The sequence below is a fragment of the Haliotis rufescens genome, unplaced genomic scaffold (genome assembly GCF_023055435.1).
Source record: "Haliotis rufescens isolate VD_foot unplaced genomic scaffold, xgHalRufe1.0.p SCAF_15, whole genome shotgun sequence".
NCBI lineage: Eukaryota > Metazoa > Mollusca > Gastropoda > Lepetellida > Haliotidae > Haliotis > Haliotis rufescens.
In genome coordinates this window covers 25,973,035-25,996,046 of record NW_025963835.1, presented here as the reverse complement: position 1 = coordinate 25,996,046, position 23,012 = coordinate 25,973,035, and the positions used below count along the sequence as shown (strand labels likewise).

General features: G+C 39.4%; 1 protein-coding gene across 6 annotated transcripts in view; it reads left to right on the top strand.

Moving 5' to 3' along the window:
* The first annotated feature begins 1,972 nt into the window (after nucleotides 1-1,972).
* The window catches only part of LOC124151017 (mediator of RNA polymerase II transcription subunit 15-like), a 41,212-nt gene continuing 20,172 nt past the window's right edge, over nucleotides 1,973-23,012 (top strand). The window contains exons 1-2 of one of the 6 annotated variants that reach the window (XM_046523257.2): nucleotides 1,973-1,995; nucleotides 19,553-19,713. In XM_046523257.2, the coding sequence (XP_046379213.2) occupies nucleotides 19,652-19,713 (62 nt within the window). In that variant the 5' untranslated portion in view covers nucleotides 1,973-1,995; nucleotides 19,553-19,651. Of the gene's footprint in view, nucleotides 1,996-3,807; nucleotides 3,882-4,100; nucleotides 4,123-13,926; nucleotides 14,069-16,108; nucleotides 16,256-16,326; nucleotides 16,482-19,552; nucleotides 19,714-23,012 lie in introns of those variants that run through there. The other 5 variants (XM_046523253.2, XM_046523256.2, XM_046523255.2 and 2 more) reach the window with 5 other exon arrangements.

Sequence of the window (23,012 nt, the reverse complement as noted above, 5' to 3'; positions counted from 1 at the left end):
TAGTGGCTATTACGAGTTATGTCCCTTCTATGTCCCTCCTACTGACCAATCCGATTCCACCTTTCATATCACTTGGATTAGCTTCAAACAAAATGGTGGCAGCAAGTCAAAATGATCTCATCAATAATAAAGATATTTATTGTAATAAAACGGGTTTTCCCTTGCAATGTGCATCAAAACACTTGCACTGCCAGGTCAACATAATATTATGACAATGTGGAAACTGAACTTTTATTACCACACAGCTGTATTCACATGTTGACCTGGCAGGTGCAGGGATTTTATGTTGTATTCCGCTTTATGTTATATTCCACTTCAGTGATTTCTCACCCAACAGTTGTCATAATATTATGTTGACCTGGCAGAGGCGGGGATTTTATGTTATATTCCACTTCAGTGATTTATCACCCAACAATTGTCATAATATTATGTTGACCTGGCAGATGCGGGGATTTTATGTTATATTCCACTTCAGTGATTTATCATCCAACAGCTGTCATAATATTATGTTGACCTGACAGGCGCAGGGATTTTATGTTGTATTACACTTCAGTGTTGACCTGACAGGTGCGGGGATTTTATGTTGTATTCCACTTCAGTGATTTATCACCCAACAGTTGTCATAATATTATGTTGACCTGGCAGATGCGGGGATTTTATGTTGTAATACACTTCAGTGATTTATCACCCAACAGTTGTCATAATATTATGTTGACCTGGCAGGTGCAGGGATTTTATGTTGTATTACACTTCAGTGTTGACCTGACAGGTGCAGGGATTTTATGTTGTAATACACTTCAGTGATTTCTCACCACACAGCTGTATGTGGAAAACCTGACAGGCGCAACAGCACAAGTGGAAATCCAATGATCTTAGTCCTCATTGACTCGATACATTTGAGGGCTATAAATCTGAACCAATTCTCAATGCTTCAATTTTGCTACGAACTGGAACTGAATAAAACTGGCAGAAATGTAAACATAGTAACCATTTTTGTCCCATTCAAGCAGGACTAGCTACAAACTCCGCGGACAAGTGGAATAAGGTTTACATCAGTCTTCGGGACAAGTCTTAAATATCGAATTTCTAAGGCTGAGTAATTGAAACATATATGAGATAAGATAAGATGCTTTAAGTATTGCCCATAGGGAATTGTCTTACATCAGATTACAACAGAGGTTACAAAAAACATGCTACATAAAGGGGATTAAACGAATAAAAAAACGCAATTAAAACACGTCCCGTGAAGTTTCCGGGTCTTCAGCAACCCATGCTTGTCATAAGAGGCGACTATGCTTGTCGTAAGAGGCGACTATGCTTGTCGTAAGAGGCGACTATGCTTGTCGTAAGAGGCGACTATGCTTGTCGTAAGAGGCGACTATGATTGTCGTAAGAGGCGACTATGATTGTCGTAAGAGGCGACTATGATTGTCGTAAGAGGCGACTATGCTTGTCGTAAGATGCGACTGTGCTTGTCGCAAGAGGCGACTATGCTTGTCGTAAGAGGCGACTATGATTGTCGTAAGAGGCGACTATGCTTGTCGTAAGAGGCGACTATGCTTGTCGTAAGAGGCGACTATGCTTGTGTTAAGAGGGATCGGGTGGTCAACGCCCTCTGACTTGGTTGGTGCATGTCATTGTATCCCAGTTGTGAAGATCGATGCGCATGATGTCAGTCTCTGGATTATCTGGCCCAGATCGCCGTCAGCTGGAAAATTGCTAAGTGCGGCGTTAAACAACAAACGAACACATTCAAAACATAGCTTTAAGCTGTTTCCATTTACCCCAGAGGCAAAATAAACATGCAGTATATTATTGTGAAACAGTTGCTCCTACTTAAAATGCTAATACACTTCATCCTGACTAAACCTGGTCTGTGTAATCCTCCGCAAGGCCCCGTAACAGTGTAGCGTTAAGCCGAGTGCGTGAACCACCTGCACAGAAAGTCTGACACAGGCACTTACTGGCGGGACATCTGGGGGAGGATATCTGGGGGTAAGTCAGACTCTACATGGGGACCAGTAGCTACTGATATACTTATAAGTATAAATATATATATAAAAGTGGGTCCGGCATCATATTGCTGACTCTAAGATGTGACGTGGCGTGACTGTCGTCGTTTACTTGATAGCATGGACTGTTGCTAATTTGTTGTGAAAAACTTACCATGCCCCTGTTTTACTAATATTTTTATAACATATGCCTCATGCTGCGTCCCTCATGGTTTATTATACCCTGCATTGTTTTATTGTACGATAAACAACTCCCACTCGTTGTATATTTCTTAAATAATAAAAATATAATAATTGAGCACCTATATATGTTGGAAAACGTAATTGAGATAACCCATAACATGATAATGTCAAACCAAACACCCCCAACACACACAGAGTCTCTCTCTCTCTCTCTCTCTCTCTCTCTCTCTCTCTCTCTCTCTCTCTCTCTCATTCCAATGATGCTTCAGGAACATTTCTGTCGAACTGACACGTCAACTAGAAACAGGACATGTCTGAAAGATAATAACATGATATATTTCATTTATTTGAATATCTATTTCATCATGTAATTAGCACACACACACACACACACACACACACACACACACACACACACACACACACACACACACACACACTAACCTCAAGTGATTGCTCTCTCAGGAATAATATACTCATCTTTGATCCATGTGGAGAAGTGGACCAGGCTAGAATGTTTTATTTCTTAAACCATCACATCTTCCTCTAAAGCAGGTTATTATTAGTTCGAATCCCGGTTTGCCTCGATTATGTTTCAAGGTTTGTCGGCACCATACCTGTCCTCGTGGGCTTCACCAAAGAGGTAAACGTCCAAGACCTTCATCACTTCGGGCTTTCCTCGGACACGCCATGAAATAACTGGAACGTTCAAAGCGGCGTTAACCCAACTCACTCACTCTTATTAGTTTGTCCCCCAGGGCCCTGATTCACAAAGCCAGGTTAAAGTAAATAAGTTGTGTTTGTACCCCTTCCATGGCTTTGTGAAACGGGGCCCAGAGAGGAAGTTGGAACTTAAATTGATACCAAACTCAAGCCAACTGCCAATAGATCTCAAAGGTCATGGCAGCCATGTGTAATTGTGAAATGATGACCTTTCCATGCTCGTTGTCATAATTCTCTATTTCCTGCATGAATGTCGCTGTTTGGTTCATATGCTGCACATATTGTGCGTGTGGTTTTATAGCGGCAGAACCATGCAGTTAGAACTTGTCATAAAAGACCACAGGGATGTCAGACTTGGTTCGATGACTTGGTGGTGTCTTTGTACCCCGACAGCATGTATTGTTGCTGTTGATATCAATCTCTGTATTGTCTGTACCAGACGCCACTGTCATGTGTTACCGAGTGTTGGATTAAAAGAAATTGCGAGGTTAAAAGATTTTAAGAGAGGAGATAGATAACATAAGATGTTATTTCTTTAGCCCCTCATTAAGAGCGTGTCCATTTATCTTTTGCCAAATTACTAAAATTATTGTATTATTTTGTATGAATATACTAGTATGTCAACAGTAAAATTACTGTCCTTGATATTTAAGTCCAAACATTGATCAAATAAGATTAATTCATATGAACATTTTAATTTGACATGAGATGATTATTAATAGTGATTGGATACATTATAATTTATTTTTAAATTAATGATCTTCTTTGGACATATCAAAATTGTATTTAATAAGTTATTTAATCATACAACGCAAATGGTACACATGTATAACAGTGCATTTAATAATAAAACAATAATTAAATCAAATTATCTCCCCTGAATGTGCCAAGGGGGGTAACTGATTAGGTCAGCACAAAACTGCCCGCGAGGTTGGAATTGGGACATACGATATACCTGCACAGGTGAGTTAATTAGCTCTGCGGATTAGCCGTTAACTCCCACTTTTCTACTGCTTTCGTTGAGACATTCTTACTTTGAATTAACCGTAATATTACCGTATAGCCTGAGCGTAAGAGTGGTTGACGAGATTAAGTTTAATAAGCCGTTAGTTGTTGATTGCTGGGAGTGTCGAACTGCGCGCCTTGCACACCTGTCCCGGCGCCCTGTATAGAGTATACCTTCGAAGCTGTCGTCACCGCGCAGGTAATGACACGTAAGCGATGCTGTTGAATTGTACACCTGGATCTCAATGATCACACTTTATTCAATGGCTAACGTGTTTTCATTAAAGTAAGGTAAAACAAAATTAACAAACATTTCCTCTAGGTAAACGTGGAGAGAGGAAGTGGTTGTCGTTGCGCCAGGTTCACTGATATGGCGGAACAATGGAGCGTGAATCATTCATACCGGGGTTGATTGTTCTGATCAATAAAGTGTTTTTGCACCTAGGAGATATTGATTATTTTATGTTGGTCAACACAGGATTTTGTGTTGGATTGAGTTTGAAAACATGTCAGTGTAAATGCTCCAAATGTAAGTTTACAGAATACTGATTAATTTGACTCGGACTTAAAAATACTTGAAATATTTCTCATTGTATGATGTTGATACTGAGTCAAGATGTTTAGATCCTTTCATGATTGCAACGCATATACATCAAACAAATTATTTTTAAAAATTATTTGAAAAAAATAATCAAATTATGTGACTTGATCTCTTGGGAATTTATTTTTTCTTCGTAATGTTCAAGAATTATTGAATGACCTAAGTATGTAGATCTACTTGCTATATTATGTTTATAGTAATGTGTTGGAAATGATAATACTGGAGTAGGGTGTTTTTTAAAATATTATTTCAGAAGCATTATCCTAACTAGTAAGCCAAGAAACTGTGTTGTAATAGTGGGAGTATCGTCACCTAGTAATGGAACTATTTGCTAGGGCGGCTCTATTGAAGTTTGTTGTTGCCAGCCGGTATGACATAAAATCATTACATGCTTGACACAATAATGCACTTGTCTCAGATGACTCATCATGGATATTTTTGTGTTAAATTTGTTAGAACGATGTCAATCGAGTTCAACTTTGTTAAGAGTAAGAATGTATTTTGTTTCTTATAATGCCAGACGAATTTGATGTCTTTCTTTGAATGGAAAGCGACAGTTTTAATTAGACTGTGATTTTTTGGGGTTTATTTTGTAAAATACCTGAAATACAAATGTTAATATTAATAACAGTAAGATGTGACAAGGACTATGTTTCTAACATTCCTTGGTCCATTTCACTTGGTCCATGATTTATTGTCTTGTCTGAATAAGGTATGGTAATTCACTTGGGGAGGTTTTGTAAGGAATATTTACATCAATTACATTGGTTGGTATTATAATGAATATGAAACAATATCTGGCACTATTCATAGCGTGCATCCTTGTACGTGAGTTTATGTCAAGAATGGGGCCACTGGTCTGTTGTACGTTATCCTTGTTGTGTGGAACATTATCATGATTATGTTAATGAACAGTATTGAAGAACGTAGACGCAAGACTGGAGCCACTGGTCTGTTGTATGTTATCCTTGTTGTGTGGAACATTATGTTAATGAACAGTATTGATGAACATAGACGTAAGACTGGCAGGGAGAACTAGTACACCAAATGAGTCTGCTGAAATGCCATGAATCTAGGCCAGTTTACTTTTTCGCTTTCCGACACACCGCCATTTGTCTACGTAAACATTCACTATTTACTGTGTAGCTCACCTTTCAAGACTGAAGGATTTGGGTAAATTGTGCTCCTCGGACCCACTTAATGCATGATAGTCTTAATGGTTTGTTTGTTGTATTGATCTGAACAAGGGACATAATCCTGCAATACGAGGTGACACAAAATTGTGATACATGTGTCATGTTTATCTAGACTGACGTTCAGTCTCTGAAAATATATTTTGATAGAAATGAGCAGCTACTTTTAATTTGAAAAGGAGTCCAGTGAGATGGGAGTTTGAACCTGGGGAAAATCTAGACTTGCTTCATTTAGGACTATGGCATTACAGTAAGGGCTGTGGGAAGGGAAAATAATATGGTTCAGGGACTGTGAGACAGGCTAGTTTATCTATGGAGGCGACATATGAAAGGGGTCACTTTAGTTCAAACAAGACATGGTTAGTAAACTTCGGTCCGTCATTATATCGACATTTTATTTCGAGTTATTTGGTTTGCAAATTATTTTGCCCTTAATTCAATGTATGTGGTCGAGAAACATAGAATTCGACATTTATATTAACTTTGCAAATAAAAGAGTTTAGTGTTGGTAGTAGTAGATGGGTTGGTGCTTGTTTTACCATATTCCACGAGCATCAACTGGAATAAATTTGAATTTGACTGTCGAGGTCACATAGTTTGGTATCCCTGACAGCATCCGAAATAACTGCTCGTCCACCTGCCCGTGGCTGGTAACTTTTCTGTCGGGCTGCATGAAATTTTCCTCCACCTGCCCGACTATCTGGCAGATGAATTTAAGACCACTTACGTGTTCAGTTTTATTATAACTCCTTGTAGATTCTCCAGTAATTGTTTGCATTATTGCAACTGAATCAAGATGCAATTTGTCTCTTAAGTTTTGCGAATTTTCAATATTTATAATGTCTGAATGGGGGCAGGTGACTTTGAAGATGGACAGGCAACACTTATGGATCACCTGCCCGACTGTCTTGTTGGGTTTTAAAATACTCCAGCCACTGCTCCTTGATGAATCTGTGGGAGTGTCCACATGAGCCTCGTGCTGGTTGTGGGGAGCATCAAAGCGGAATACATCTACCTGTGTCACTTGGGGCTGTCCTTCACATTAAACCTGTCCACAGTGATGTGACTGAGATGCTATTCAAATGAGCGTTGATGTTATTGACCTGTCAGTTCTGGAATAAACGTAGCCATCACCACCGTGTGCTACCAGTGGGTCAGGTCAGTGCATGGTGGTCAGATTGTTTTTGTTCATAATTAATTATACTTAAAGTTGCTAATTTTAGGAATTATGGAACTTCAGTGTTTTCTTTTCATTGGGTAACAAAAAATAATGATCAAATGTGAAATGATAAAATTATAAAGAAAATATCAGACTGCATGCCGCTCAACATGAAGTGCCAAAAGTCAACAATGGCCGTTTCTGGTAGTTGTGTACTAAGAAATTTGGCCGATGCTTACTTAACTCACAATGTTTTCTTTTTGAGGTAAATATACTGCTGAAAGTTTTGATATTTTGCAAGCTGAGCACCTATGCATTTCACACGTAACTTATATAATATGCAAAGCCTACTCGTTAAACAGTTATTGCGAGTTTCATTTAAGGGTGTCCTTTGACAATGGCCCTGAATGGGTTTGACAATAGCATTGAGAGCACTAAGGTGCCACAATTTGCTGTGCCAAGTTGCATCCCTTAGTTGTGCCGGGAACCTATGACCCTGGGTTTGAATCTCAGTTCGTGTTGGTGATGTTTCTAGGTTTGTCAGTACCATCCCCGTCCTCGTCGGCTTTACCAAAGTGGTAAATGTCTTTGATCCACATCAACACGCTGCAGCCTGTGATATAACTGAAATATGTACCATGCAAAGCGGCATTAAACCAAACCAACTCAATCGTATGTGAAACCTACCAATGAAAATATCATGTGTGCCCCAAAATAGAATCGTGTATATTTGTCAAATCTGCACACCAAAGGACCAAATAGCTGAAATCTACTTGTCAAGACTTGGTTGTTGAAAGGCGGCAGTGACATTGGTGGAATAGTGCTGATAGTGGCATTATGCATCATTTACTGCTTTATAAACAAAATGTATACCGACAGTTCCCACAAAACCGAAAGAGCCTTAACTCTGTAAGCTGATAAACCATTGATATTCAGATTTACCTGACTGTACACTGCCAAGTCTTCATGACCCATTTTCCGGGAGTTCCAGCACCCTTTCTCTGTTAGGCCAGACTTGATTTTTGGTTTACATATTTGGGCCCCAAAATTCAGATCAATTGGTGAAAAAATTCCAATTTCAAATATATATTTTTGTCCTCAAAATGTTATGTAGGTATGTGTGTTTTGACGATTTTCAAATACATTTTCAACTGGTTTTAATTATAACATTTTAAATAATTTATTTATATGTATAGCAACAATAAATGGAATTTTTACTTATTCGGGAATAAAATTGTTTTCAATAAATTTTTGTTACAGCATATTTGAAACCAAGTTTAAAAAGCGTTTGGCCTTACTCTACCAATGGAATATTGTACTTGTGTAGAATGTATTCAGTCAATAGGATTTGAATGTGTCCATTCACGCCTACTACTGTGCCAGTACCGGTACTTATGGCAGTATTACCATATGTTGACTAAGTAGGCCAGCTGCCTGAGTTGGTAGCTGTTGTATCATGGTGATGGTGTTGTGAAGGTGCTACTGGAAGTAGGTCGCTACACAATGACATCGAGCACTAGTTAAGACTTGTAGCATGACTGTGAACATGGTTTCTGTAGTCAGTCCTACCATTATACCGTACTATACTCAAAGTAGGTTGGGGGGCACGGGTGACCCATTCGTCTTCATTCGGGCTTCACCAAAGAGGTAAACGTCCAAGACCTTCATCACTTCGGGCTTTCCTCAGATACGCCATGAAAATATGCCCTACGCATGGGTGGCCCACTCGTCCAAGGCACCGCAATTTGCTGTGCAAAGCTGTGTCCCTTGGGCATGCCAGAAACCTATGATTGTGGGTTCGAATCCCAGTTCGCCCCAATTGTTTCTGGGTTTGTCAGCACCATACCCGTGCTCGTGGGTTTCACCGAAGTGGTAAACGTCTGAGACTTGCATCACTTCGGGCTCTGCACCCACATTAAGCTGACACGCCGTGATATAACTGGAATACTGTTAAAAGCGGCGTTAAACACAACTCACTCACTCAAAGTAGGTGGGGGAGACCAGTGGTTAGGGTGTTTGCTCGTCACGCCGAAGACCTGGGTTTGATTGTATATATGGTGTATATATTGCTTATAACGAACTACGGTTATGACGAATAAAAATTAGTGGTCCCTCCCTTTGAGTTTGTTATAACCGTAGTTTACTGTAGTTTGGAATCCTAGAAGAATCTCTGTCTATATTCATGCTTGTCCAACGCCTACTGAAATGTGGATTGGATGTGTACAATGGCTACCCAATATGTCGGCACCTTCATCAGTGACCTCTATGTCATCCTAATTCATGTCCGCCGTCCTATTGCTGAGTGCGGTGTTAAACAACAAACAAACAAAGACACAAACCTAGTTTATGTTAAATCTGAGAAACTGTTAACTGTACAGACATTCAACAGGCAACACATTAGGTGTTATTTTAAAAAATATAACATTGTTTTCATCATGATGAAAATGAATCCATTTATCTGGTGATAAATACATGATAGTGCACATGTAAGACGACAAATATCACCACCACAGCTCAGCGTCAGGACAAATACACGGACTACAGTACCTGAGCTATTTATTACCATACAATATCAGTAAAAAAAAATTCTGTTTGAAAAGTTCCTGTACACAGATACTAAACAATATTTTTGTATGCCTTTAGAGGAAGCTGACGTAGATTTATGACTGTATTACGTGCAGTGTTTAAAAGGGACACTATCAACTATTATGTGCCACTCGTGGTGAGATATTCAGCTTCTACCATTACGAATGCTAAAGTTGCTGGATTACCATAATAGGTGTAATAGGTGCACTCACTGGTTTGAAAATAGACAAGGGGTTGGGGTTGGAATTTATAAGGTACTTCATATGCCTGTCTGTCGACATTACCGATCCAAGCCTAATTTTACTGGTAAAAAACGGGTAATTATCGGTAAACGTGAATACTGTAATAGTAAGGCAATCATATACCTCTTCCGTGCTGCTGGTCTCTGTTAAAGAAACGTAATGTTTGTTTGTTGTTTAACGTCACACTCACCAATGACGGCGGTCTGTAAATAATCGAGTCTGGACCAGACAATCCAGTGACTGATATCATGAGTTTCAATCTACCCAATTGGGATATGATGACATGCATCAACCAAGTCTGCGAGTCTGATCTCCAAATCCGGGATGTTCACGGAAAACAGCCCTGTAAAATTTTCGAACTTTGTTTGGGGTGCTTAAAAAGATTACTTACAGATTGGACTCGAAATTTGTCTGCTTATTAGAGCAGGGAATTTAATAAGGCGAATTCAATATATATTTTGTTAACTGTCTACTAGATTAAGGTCAAGGTAAAAACAACCTGTGCTTTTTGGTTTGTCAATATTTTAATGCCCCTTCCTATTTTGAAGGAGGGGCGGTTGGGTAGCCTTGTGGTTAAAGCGTTTGCTCGACACGCTGAAGACCCGGGTACAATGTGTGATGCCCATTTCTGGTGTCCCTCGCCGTGATATTGCTGGAATATTGCTAAAAGCGGCGTAAAACCATACTCCCTCACTCACTTACTCACTCACTCACTCACTATGTTGAAGGAATTTTATTTGAATTTTGCGGCTACAGCAAAGTTTCATTACCAACACAAGGTTGGGTTCTGCCCTAATGTTACCATGGTTACATGAGCGTGACAGAGAGAAGTTACACTCATGCTATGCAAATTACTAAGGAGTTACTCCAGGCATTCATCTCAAATATGAATATTTAGAGTTCTTGCATAGTCTTTAAAACAAAAGTATATGTTTGTTCCTCTATTGCCATAAGTTAACGTTTGTTTGGTTTGGTTTGTTTTTTGTTTAACTCCGTACTCAGCAATATTCCAGCTATATGACAGCGGTCTGTAAATAATCAAATTTTTTTGTGTTTATGAGGTATAAACATATAAAAAATGTGTGCACCAATGCAAACAAATATTATCATATTAGATAAATATGTAACTTCACAGACTACGTATTTAACCATTAACTAAAAAAACTGAACACTTTGATACAAAGTCAGCTACATTGTTCATCGTTATACAACACCACAAGCCTAATCTGTCATACGGACCATGAAACAAATATATCCAACACAGCCCATGCAAGTCTAGAATGTCTAATAGTCTAATGTTTGGCAAGTCTAGATTACTGCAGTGTCAGGAATATGAAGAGTCTCTGGGTTCCATTTTATTATGTTTTTATTAAAATAATTTAACAAGTGTAAGATATATCCATTTCAGAGACTAGATGTTAGTCTACCACAAGCCCTGCACGCTCTCTTGTAAGCCAATATGCAAACAGTCTGGTAAAGGCCTGTTTCATGTATGGAAACGAGTGCAAGAAAATGCCATGAAATCACCTGCAGTTTGTTTATTGACCAACAAACATTTATTACATACATTTGTCAAACTATTGTCAACAATACCAGGTTTTCCTGGTGAGACTAACACCAGGTAGATAATATCCGCTACATTCCAATGTTGTTATATGAACTGCATGTTAGATACGCTGGGTCGGCGGTTTATCAGTTTGGGTTTACAACAGAACATTTCACGAGGCTGTGCTTGTCTCCGTCTGTTTTATTGGCGTATGTCCATGGATGGTGACAGCTGTGGTATTTTCGTCGATGTTTGAAATGCATACATTTGCCACAGTTACATGCGGCTTATGTATGCTGGGACGTAGAAACGTCTGATGTATTTGTGGTACACCGCATGCCATAGGATGCATTTAACATGAGACTTGGGACCAGTCATTTATAACAGGGGGGGTAGGGTTGGTGGGTGCGAGCTTTTTGATGCACTAACGTACAGAAAAGAATGACCCTCCACTAATGCTTGCTATATTTTTGTATGACCCTCTCCATGTCTTTGTACGTTTCATGACCCACTTGAATATGGACATCATTTTATTATTACTTTTTTAATTATTTTTGTATTTTTATGACCCTCCCCTGAACACCCCCCTCTTCAATTGAACATCATACAAGCACAATCACCAGGAACTATTCTAGACCTGCTCAAAGGCGCAAGTCAGTCAGTCAGTCAAATTCCAATGGGATAGCTAGAACTCATTTGAGGGCTTGACAAAAAGGCTTGAAAAAAAGGCTTGAAAAAAGGCTTGACTTTACATTGTTGTTTTGAGTGCAATGTTACACCTCAACGTCAAAATACACCTGAAAATAAGACAACAAAAATCCAAATTTTGAACACAAAAAAAGTTTTTCCCCAATTTGCCCTCCAAGGGATCCTTTGACATTCCAGGTAAATCCCTGGCCACTGTACAGTACCAGTGTACCCTATCCAACTACAAAATTTGATGGCTTAGCTGAATTCCTATGTGATCAATATGTGTCACAGTAGATGCATTATGATAAAATATTGATGTTTAAAATCATTCATGTCTGCTTTTGTTGACATTTCAAGCTGTTAAGGTGAATGAATATTATATAATCTGTCAGGCTGTAATGTGGAAGACACTATTTCCAAGTCGATTTAATGATTAGATTTTGCCACAGGTTGGTGTAAACAGCTCGTGAAATTGAACATGTTGAAGGTGTTCATTCTTTGGGGCCATATGTAAGCATTATTCTTATACCAGTAGTTCATGCTGAAATAATGTAACCTAAATTTAGCACACGCTTTTTTAATTTTATGATTTCATGGATTTATTCCAGCTTTTCCCACACCAGGTCGGTCGAAATAAAACTAAATATGAATAGCTGTGTCAAGCATTTATTATATGAAAGTCATTCAGCTGTGGAGTGATAGTGATGTAGACATGAAATATATATTTAATGTTTTTTTTGTATAAGAGGGATTATAAAACTAGCGGGAGGCATAATAAAAGTACTTTTTTTGTTTCATTTATTTCTTTTTCAGCTGCTTTACAGTTGGGGCGGCAGACCCATGAAACAAAAAATATAAAATGAATGGCCGTATCCATGTGTTAATCCAAACAACAGTAAATTGGAACTGAAAGCAATGTGAGGAAATCACAATTTAAAGACTGTTGTTTGTGACAAAAGTACAAGGTTTTCAGGCAACCATTCGAACATGCTATAACATGATGTTTTGTTTGTTGTCTGTAAATAATTAAATCTGGACCAGACAATCCAGTGATTGATTATGAGTGTCGATCTACACACTTGGGATATGATGACATGTGTCAACCAAGTCAGCAAGCCTGACCACCCGATCCCGTTAGTCGCCCCTTACGACAAGCATTGTTCCTAATGACCTATTCTAACCCAGAATCTTCACGGGTCCACTGAGAAGGGATGATGTCATATCTTATAGGATTCAACAATGAAACAATGTTGTGTCATAGTGCTTCAACTGATCAAAGGTCTTCAGCAACCCGTGAAGATCCGTGGTAGAATAGGTCTTGGAAACTCATGCTTGCCGTAAAAGGCGACAATGTTTGTCATGAGAGGCAACTAACGGGATCGGGTGGTCAGACTCGCTGACTTGGCTGATGCATGTCATCGTTTCCCAATTGTGGATTGATGCTCATGATGTCAATCACTGGATTGTCTGGTCCAGACTCGATTATTTACAGACCGCTGTCATATAGCTGGAATATTGCTGAGTGCGGCATTAAACAAGACAAAACAAAACAAGAGATCAGTCAGCATTGAGAATACTAAAATTTGAATAATTATTGTATTCAAAGTTTTGAACGTTATGGCTGCAATATATCAGATATATACTACTCCATTTTAGATAGGGATTATTTATCTTTCCTTGATACACAGGCATGAATCTTATACTATGCCAAGTGTAAAATTAAATAAAATATCAAAAGTTGAGTAGTATACTTCTAAGCTGAAAACGGGGGGATTGTTTTGTTGCATTGTGTCCAGCAGAGGGATGTGTGTTGGGTATTGATTGCGTCTCGGGACATCGTCAGTGCAGACAGTTATTCAACAGCTGCATCATCGCTTGAGGATGCTGCATAAGATTACCTCTGCCCCTTCCAACAGAGGATCATGACTTGTTAAGTGAGGACTAGTTGTCACACTGGTAGGACATGACAACTGTTGCCTTGGGCTGAAGTATCATGCTGCTAGTTGACAGGGATAAAGTATTTTCAGTTGAGCTCATTAGAGATCTGGTTGCCAGGGAGCTGAATCACCGATATTTGCCAGCCGAGGATTTGTAAGGATTTGGTTGTAAAGAGTGCTTGATTTATGAGGTAAATTTGAAATTGAATCCAAGAATTCGAGTTTTTATGACGATATTTGTGTGTAACATGCTTGTATGCATCATGTCAACGTCAACATAATAGGGAGATATCCTTGTGGAACGTTAAAGGGAACTTGGTTAAATTCACATGTAGAGTTGGTTTGCTTGAATCCTGTGAAATATATTAGAATTTCTACCTAGTTATCACTTTTTAACTCAGTCTAGGGCAAATGTGGAGGTTTGATTTCAAGCACTACAATTTCATGGTGCATTTGCTGATGTGTTATATGGGAGCATCTGCTTGCCAGAATAGTGCATACTGTATTCGGTGTAATAAGCGCCCAGGGCGCTCTCAAAATTAGAAATAGGGGGCTCTTATTAGAAGATTATTTTGGTGAAAAAAAGTGAGTTGAAAGATAAATTTCGTGGTTTATGCTGACAGCCTGAAGTGTTTATGTACGACAGATATATTTTTCCAGAATTTAATTGCCCATAATTAAGGGTGCATATAACACACGAGTGCGTATTATACGCGAATAGTAAGTCTTTTGTACATTGATCAATCGGAAGGGGTGCTAATTGGGTTTGTTCACTAGCCAATATATTAGCAAATCTCCCTGTGGGCGCTTATTAGAGCGGGGCGCTTATTAAGTCGAATACGGTATATAGCAATACCCCAAAAATGTTTGAAATTCTACTGGCCCTTAGGATACCATTGGGTAAATCTAGACTTGACTAGCGAGTAGTGCTAATTTCCATCTGTGTCAAATGATATATTTTAATGGCATGATGCATATATTTGCTATGGCCATGACTTTGAGTCATGTGGTGTTGTCAGGTAATTGGAACAAGCTGATGTGGGATGTCGCCTGCTGTACAATATATACAGGGCACCAGATGGAGGCTATCGTCCTATGACATCTGGATGTGGTATATGAGTTATATGACATGGTGTGAAGCTGTTAGTAGTACTTTTTACACTTAAGACATTGCTTATAACTGTCTACAAACTGAAACGGAAGAATGATGTTGGATGATCAATAAAATCTCACCCTTGTATCTTTTGATATCAAATATATCAACATTCGTTGATAAAAGTGGAAAAAACTCAACGGCAAGCCTTGGAGATTTTCCACTTTTATCAACTTGTGTTGATATATTTTATATCAAAAGACACTCTGGTGAGATTCTCCATTTGTCCTTTGCAACTAGGTTTTCATGTCAACATGCACCTGGTGCAAGTTAAATCAAGTTCCTTAAATCAAACACTGGATAGAAGGATGGATGGTTGCAAGAATGATGGATGCAAGAATGATGGATGCAAGAATGGGTGGATGGAAGAATGAATGGATTGAAAATGGATAAATGATGGATGAATGGATGGAAGAAAGGATGATGGATGGATAGATTGAAATAGTTTAGGATTTCTTATATCCAACTGGAAAAGTTCTGTTCACTTCTGAGTTTTTTATGTTTGCTTCATGCAAAAATTGCTATGGAATTTCTTAGTTCACAATGGCAAAATGTAGCGAGATTCATCTCCCGTTCAGCAGCTGGCTGTGCCTGCATATGCACAACATAGACGCCATTGTGTCGATATTGACAAGCATTCTCATCTACTTATAAAACCATGACCAGGACATACACAAAGCATGACGTGTTTAATACGGTGGAGAAAGAATTTAAATATAATTATAATCCATCCTCTATACACAGTCGTGCTTTGTCATGAATGTTATTAAAGCTGGGCTTTTTGATAATTTCCCGGTTTATATAATTTTGCGAAATATCAAAAAACATAATTTACAAATTAATCGCGATAATTAATACCAACAAATCCATTTTATATTTGGATCCCGCTGTTACACAATACCACAGCTATGTTGGAAGGAAATATTGAATCCTTTATGAATTCCTTTATTACTTGATGCCAGGGTAACGTCACATGACATCAATGTTGCTATGACTACCATGTTGGTTGCCGGACAGTCACGAGATTTATAGTCAAACATCTTTCCTGGCTAACGGGGGGCAATATAAATAGACAGGGACACCCCTCCAGATATATTTTTCCAATGTCCCATGATTCAAGTGACACTCCTCTGCACCTAGAATGACCTAGATTTGCTTGGCTGAGCAGAATGAAAGGTTAAACTTTGTAGATTCAAATATCCGAGGGAGTTTCGTCTGAAGCAAGGTAGGTGATCAGCCGATCAAAGCAAGGAGGATCTACGTTATTGTGTTACCTAGTTGTGGGGGGTTAGTCATGAGAATGATGATTGTTATCATCGGTATTTTGTGAGATTTATTCCGTAGATGGGTGAGTAAATTCATATGTGGACAGTCAGTGATTCGGGAGGATTGGCTTTCAAGTTGGTTGTGTTGTGGGACTTGGTGGCATTTTGTGGGATTTAGTTCAAACTGTAAGTATTGTTCTTGATACAGCTCCATAGTAATGTGATTACTTTTAGAAGATTGAACTGTTTTTATATGTCACCGTGTGTAACATTATCTGTAAAACCTATCACTGTCGGTGAAGACAAGAACTGACCTACGGAGTTAAACTTTTTACTTTTTTACTTTCTTAATACTTGCTTAAAACGGTGTAAGCTGTTGGATTCTTCCAACTACCATGGTATATGAGACAGTTATACCTTCAGAGCTGTGTACTACCATGGTATATGAGACAGTTAAACCTTCATAGCTGTGTACTACCATGGTATATGAAACAGTTATACCTTCAGAGCTGTGTACTACCATGGTATATGAGACAGTTATACCTTCAGAGCTGTGTACTACCATGGTATATGAGACAGTTATACTTTCAGAGCTGTGTACTACCATGGTATATGAAACAATTATACCTTCAGAGCTGTGTACTACCATGGTATATGAGACAGTTATACCTTCAGAGCTGTGTACTACCATGGTATATGAAACAATTATACCTTCAGAGCTGTGTACTACCATGGTATATGAGACAGTTATAACTTCAGAACTTTGTACTACCATGGTATATGAGACAATTATACCTTCAGAGCTGTGTACTACCATGGTATATGAAACAGTTATACTTTCGGAGCTGTGCACTACCATGCTATATGAGACAGTTTATTCCTTCAGAGCTGTGTACTACCATGGTATATGAGACAGTTATACTTTCAGAGCTGTGTACTACCATGGTATATGAGACAGTTATACCTTCAGAGCTGTGTACTACCATGGTATATGAGACAGTTATACCTTCAGAGCTGTGTACTACCATGGTATATGAGACAATTATACCTTCAGAGCTGTGTACTACCATGGTATATGAGACAGTTATACTTTCAGAGCTGTGCATTACCATGGTATATGAGACAGTTATACCTTCAGAGCTGTGTACTACCATGGTATATGAAACAATTATACCTTCAGAGCTGTGTACTACCATGGTATATGAGACAGTTATACCTTCAGAGCTGTGTACTACCATGGTATATGAGACAGTTATAACTTCAGAACTTTGTACTACCATGGTATATGAGACAATTATACCTTCAGAGCTGTGTACTACCATGGTATATGAAACAGTTATACTTTCGGAGCTGTGCACTACCATGCTATATGAGACAGTTTATTCCTTCAGAGCTGTGTACTACCATGGTATATGAAACAATTATACCTTCAGAGCTGTGTACTACCATGGTATATGAGACAGTTATACCTTCAGAGCTGTGTACTACCATGGTATATGAAACAATTATACCTTCAGAGCTGTGTACTACCATGGTATATGAAACAATTATACCTTCAGAGCTGTGTGGGGCGGTCGGGTAGCCTAGTGGTTAACGCGTTCGCTCATCACGCCGAAGACCCGGGTTCGATTCCTGACATGGGTACAATGTGTGAAGCCCATTTCTGGTGTCCCCCGCCGTGATATTGCTGGAATATTGCTAAAAGCGGCGTAAAACCATACTCACTCACTCAGAGCTGTGTACTACCATGGTATATGAGACAGTTATACCTTCAGAGCTGTGTACTACCATGGTATATGAAACAATTATACCTTCAGAGCTGTGTACTACCATGGTATATGAAACAATTATACCTTCAGAGCTGTGTACTACCATGGTATATGAGACAGTTATACCTTCAGAGCTGTGTACTACCATTGTAAATGAGATAGTTATAACTTCAGAGCTGTGTACTACCATGGTATATGAGATAGTTATAACTTCAGAGCTGTGTACTACCATGGTATATGAGACAGTTATACTTTCAGAGCTGTGTACTACCATGGTATATGAAACAATTATACCTTCAGAGCTGTGTACTACCATGGTATATGAGACAGTTATACCTTCAGAGCTGTGTACTACCATGGTATATGAAACAATTATACCTTCAGAGCTGTGTACTACCATGGTATATGAAACAATTATACCTTCAGAGCTGTGTACTACAATGGTATATGATACAGTTATACCTTCAGAGCTGTGCATTACCATGGTATATGAGACAGTTATACCCTCAGAGCTGTGTACTACCATGGTATATGAGACAGTTATACCTTCAGAACTGTGTTTTCAGTCACTGAGATTATATGAGTATTACAATTAGTATTTGGGCCGATTGAAATTTCTAAGACGCATTATCGGAGCAACGTCATAGCATTACTTTTCTTGATATGATACCATTGTCATGTTCTTTCATGTCCGATTTAGCTAAAATTTGTGTACTGGATTTAATAGAAATGTTTTCTTATTTGAGAAATATACACCTCGCAGTAGGTAACAAAAATATACCGGTGGAAAGACTTTACTGGTATGTCGCCATCTTAAAACTTTTATTGTTTAATACATATATTGAGATCCTTGTAAGGTACTAGATTAATTTCATCATAGGGGTGTAGGCTGGATAAGTGTTAATATGTGACATCAACTTGATGTTCGCAGTGTGATGATTTTGACGGATGTAGCACATTTGGTTGTGTATTCGTGGAGACGAATTTATCGTGTTCAACTATACACATTTTTTACAGTTGCGAGTGATCGAATGTTGATACTGCCTGATAAATGTACCAACCAAGTTTCTTTTCATTGGGATATTATGTTCTGATTGTTCTTAATTCTCCATTTTGAACTCTGACAGTCAGGTGATATGTCATGCTTCTCAAATAATGACAGAGATATTGAGTGAGTGAGTATGTTTTTTAGCAGTATTCCAGCGATATCATGGGGGGGGGGGGGGGACACCAGAAATGGGCTTCACACATTGTATTCATGTCAGGATTCGAACCTGGGTCTTTGGCGTGACAAGCGGACGCTTTAACCACAAGGCTACCCGACCGCCCCTGATAGAGATATTGAGATAAGGAAGCTGTGCTGGGCCAAATACATCCAAGAATGTGTCATGTTTGGTGTCTTATTAAGTAATAGGAATATCCCTAAACAAGATTAATCAATACTAGCAATTCCTTGATGACCATTAACCTTACTGATTTGTTTTCCAGGTGGTTCTTGACAAGACGGCCATCTTGGATTACTGAGTGCTTGTGTTGTGATTCCGGTGGATTGTCGCAGTATTCGGAGACACTAAGACATTTGGAAACATGGCTTTACAAGCAAACTCGTTTGCTGACACAATGTTAAGAGAGAGAGTTGTGGCACAGATGTAAGTAATTTGGGGTGATATAGGGAGTATAGCACATCTGAGATGACCAATCAGAGTCCAGATCTATGTTAAACATGTAGCATAATCTTCTGGCCTTGAAACTGATTCACATTCTGTAATCCTGGTTGGTGTGCAGCCTTCGAAATCCATGCTAGTCTTCTAGACCAGGACTGAGGAAGAAAAGTGAAAGTCCTTATTGACTACTAGCATTTGAGGACTATTATTATGAACCATTTCTCAGTGTTTAAGTTAAACTGACGGATAATGTAAACACAGTAAACATTTTTGTCTCAGTCAAGCAGGACAAGCTCCAAACTTTGAGGACAAGTGAAATAAGGTTCACACTAGTCCTCTGACTTGTCTTTGTGAAAAGGAATATTTAAGGGTGGTCTGTCATGTTTTGTTCCTTTACAAGTAAGACCTGTGAAGATTTGGGGTAGAATAGGTCTTCAGCAACCCATGGTTGCCGTAAATTGCGACAGTGCTTGTCGTAAGAGGCGACTAACAACATTGGGGGGTCAGGCTTGCTGACTTGGTTGATGCATGTCATCGTATCCCAATTGCGTGGATCGATGCTCATGATGTCAATCACTGGATTATCTGGTCCAGTATCGATTATTTACAGACCGCCTTCATATAGCTGGAATATTGGTGAGTGCGGCGTTAAACAACAAAGAAACCAAATCCTTTTCAGGTGAATATCAAGGGGATGTTATTAGTTGAAATAGTAGTGCACTCTCTCAGTGGAGAAAACACTTCTTTGCTGACAAACTTGTGAAAGAAATGATCTTAAGAGTTCCCAATTCAGTATTGTGCATGTGATTACATTTTGATATGATAAGGTGGACTATATTGTGTGCCAAGTCACTCCTAGTTGATGATCATGTGACTGTGACTCAAGAATCACATTGTGCCGATGGTGAGGTCATGACACATGATGGGAATATGATTTGGTGAGGAGAATCATTTGTTAATTTTCAATCGGGATATCCAGTGCAGATATGTTGACATGGACAGTACATACAGACATGGAACAAACATGGAACAAACATGATGATAATGATGTCACAAACATGATGACGATGATGATGATGGTGATGATGGTGATGATGATGATGATGATGATGATGTCACAAACATGGTGATGACGATGACGATGATGATGGTGATGATGGTAAAGATGATGATGATGATGATGATGATGATGACATTTATCTTCCATGTTTCCTTACAAAATATTCCACAATCTGGAAAAGAAGGCCATTAAAATGTAAATTTATATAAAGGTTGGATTCAGGTTGAAAGTTTATTTGAGTAGGTTAAAACTTAAGGTTTGAAGTTAAATATTATTAATATGTCAATTTTTATCATTGAAGTAATGACACAAATCATCAAGGTTTTTTTTAAACCAAAGTTTTTGTTTTTTTAAAGTATGTTTGCAGACGTAAAGAAATATCAGGAAAGACTTGTCAAGTTTTATTGTATCAGTGGATGAAGGGCATGACCATTACGTTGTCTGTAAGACATACAAGACAAGGTATCAGACATAAACCTTGAGTAACTGTGTTAGGCTGGGGGTCGTATGTTTGCTGAACGTGTGACCCTGGTGACCTGGGGGGCTGGAACAGCATGCAGCCGGTCACATGACAGGCAAGGGGGTCACATGACAGACAGGGGGTCACATGACACGTGGGGGGTCACATGACAGGCAGGCGGGTCACATAACTTAGCTTGGGGGGGTCCTATAACAGGTAGGGGGTGAATCTTGCAGTGGAGCTGTAGAACTTGTCCAACTGGTATATGATGTGTTCCAGACAACTTGTGTTGTGTGACAGAGATTAAATTACCTGTATGTAGGGAGTGTAGATACAGTAAAACTACTGCCAATAAAACTACTGATTAATGGGATATAAGGCAAAAGGAAGTGGGGTCACTCATCCGTTTCGGTGATTGAAAGTTAATTTAAGATTAGGTGAGGTGAAATTGAGTTTAATGTCGAGTTCAAGATGATTGCACTTCTATTGCGTTGTTAATGCACTCAGACACAGTATACTGACTCCGAGCAAACCAGTCTTTGTTTTATCCACTTAATGCTGAATGCCAGGCAGGGTAACAACAAGTACCATCTTTTAACATCTTTCGTTTGACACGGACAGGGATTGAACCACCGACTTTTGTCTCTCTGGGCAGATGCTCTATCCACTAGATGTCAGAGGTGTTTTGTTACTGTTTTGCCTCAAGTATGTTTTTGGGTTTGTCCATAATAAGCCTCAAATTTGTTTGTTTTTAGTCTATTTTTACAGTTGATCTTTTGTCTAGTATTATGTAAAGTGTGAAGCTTTTTTCATGATTTATTGTTACATAGGAGTGAGTAGGTCCAGAAGTTAGAAGAGTGTGAATTACAAACTTTGTTCTCAATTGTCTTCTTGTCACATGTCTCATGTCGCCTGTCTTAAAACGGGAAACTTGATCACATGTTTTGTTGGTTGTAAATATGATCCTAGTGAGGTGCCTCAACGAGGTAGTCTATCTTTTGATGCCAGTCTCTTTAACTTCTCCTTAAAACTCAGGGTCCTATTGTGTGGAGTATGTGTGAGGTGGGGAGAGGTTATCAGTGTCTCCTGTATTGCTGACATGGAGGGGGGTCGATTTTGTGGCGGGTCACTGGGGGTATTTGTGTGAGTTGGGTGTGGAGAGGTTGTCAAGATCTCTGTGGCTGGGGTGGGAGTAGGGCTTGACACTGGGCATAGGGTGGGAGATTGACATGGAGGTGTGGGATTGACATGGGGGTGTGGGGTTGACATGGGAGTGGGGGATTGACATGGGGGTGGGGGATTGACATGGGGGTGTGGGGTTGACATGGGAGTGGGGGATTGACATGGGGGTGGGAGATTGACATGGGGGTGGGAGATTGACATGGGGTGGGAGATTGACATGGGGGTGTGGGATTGACATGGGGGTGTGGGATTGACATCTGGGTAGGGGATTGACATGGGTGTGTGGGATTGACATGGGGATGGGGGATTGTCATGGGGGTGAGGATTGACATGGGAGTGGGGGATTGACATGGGAGTGGGGGATTGTCATGGGAGCGGGGGATTGATATGGGAGTGGGGGATTGACATGGGAGTGGGGGATTGATATGGGAGTGGGGGATTGACATGGGAGTGTGGGATTGACATGGGAGTGGGGGATTGTCATGGGGGTGAGGATTGACATGGGAGTGGGGGATTGACATGGGAGTGGGGGATTGTCATGGGAGTGGGGGATTGTCATGGGGGTGAGGATTGACATGGGAG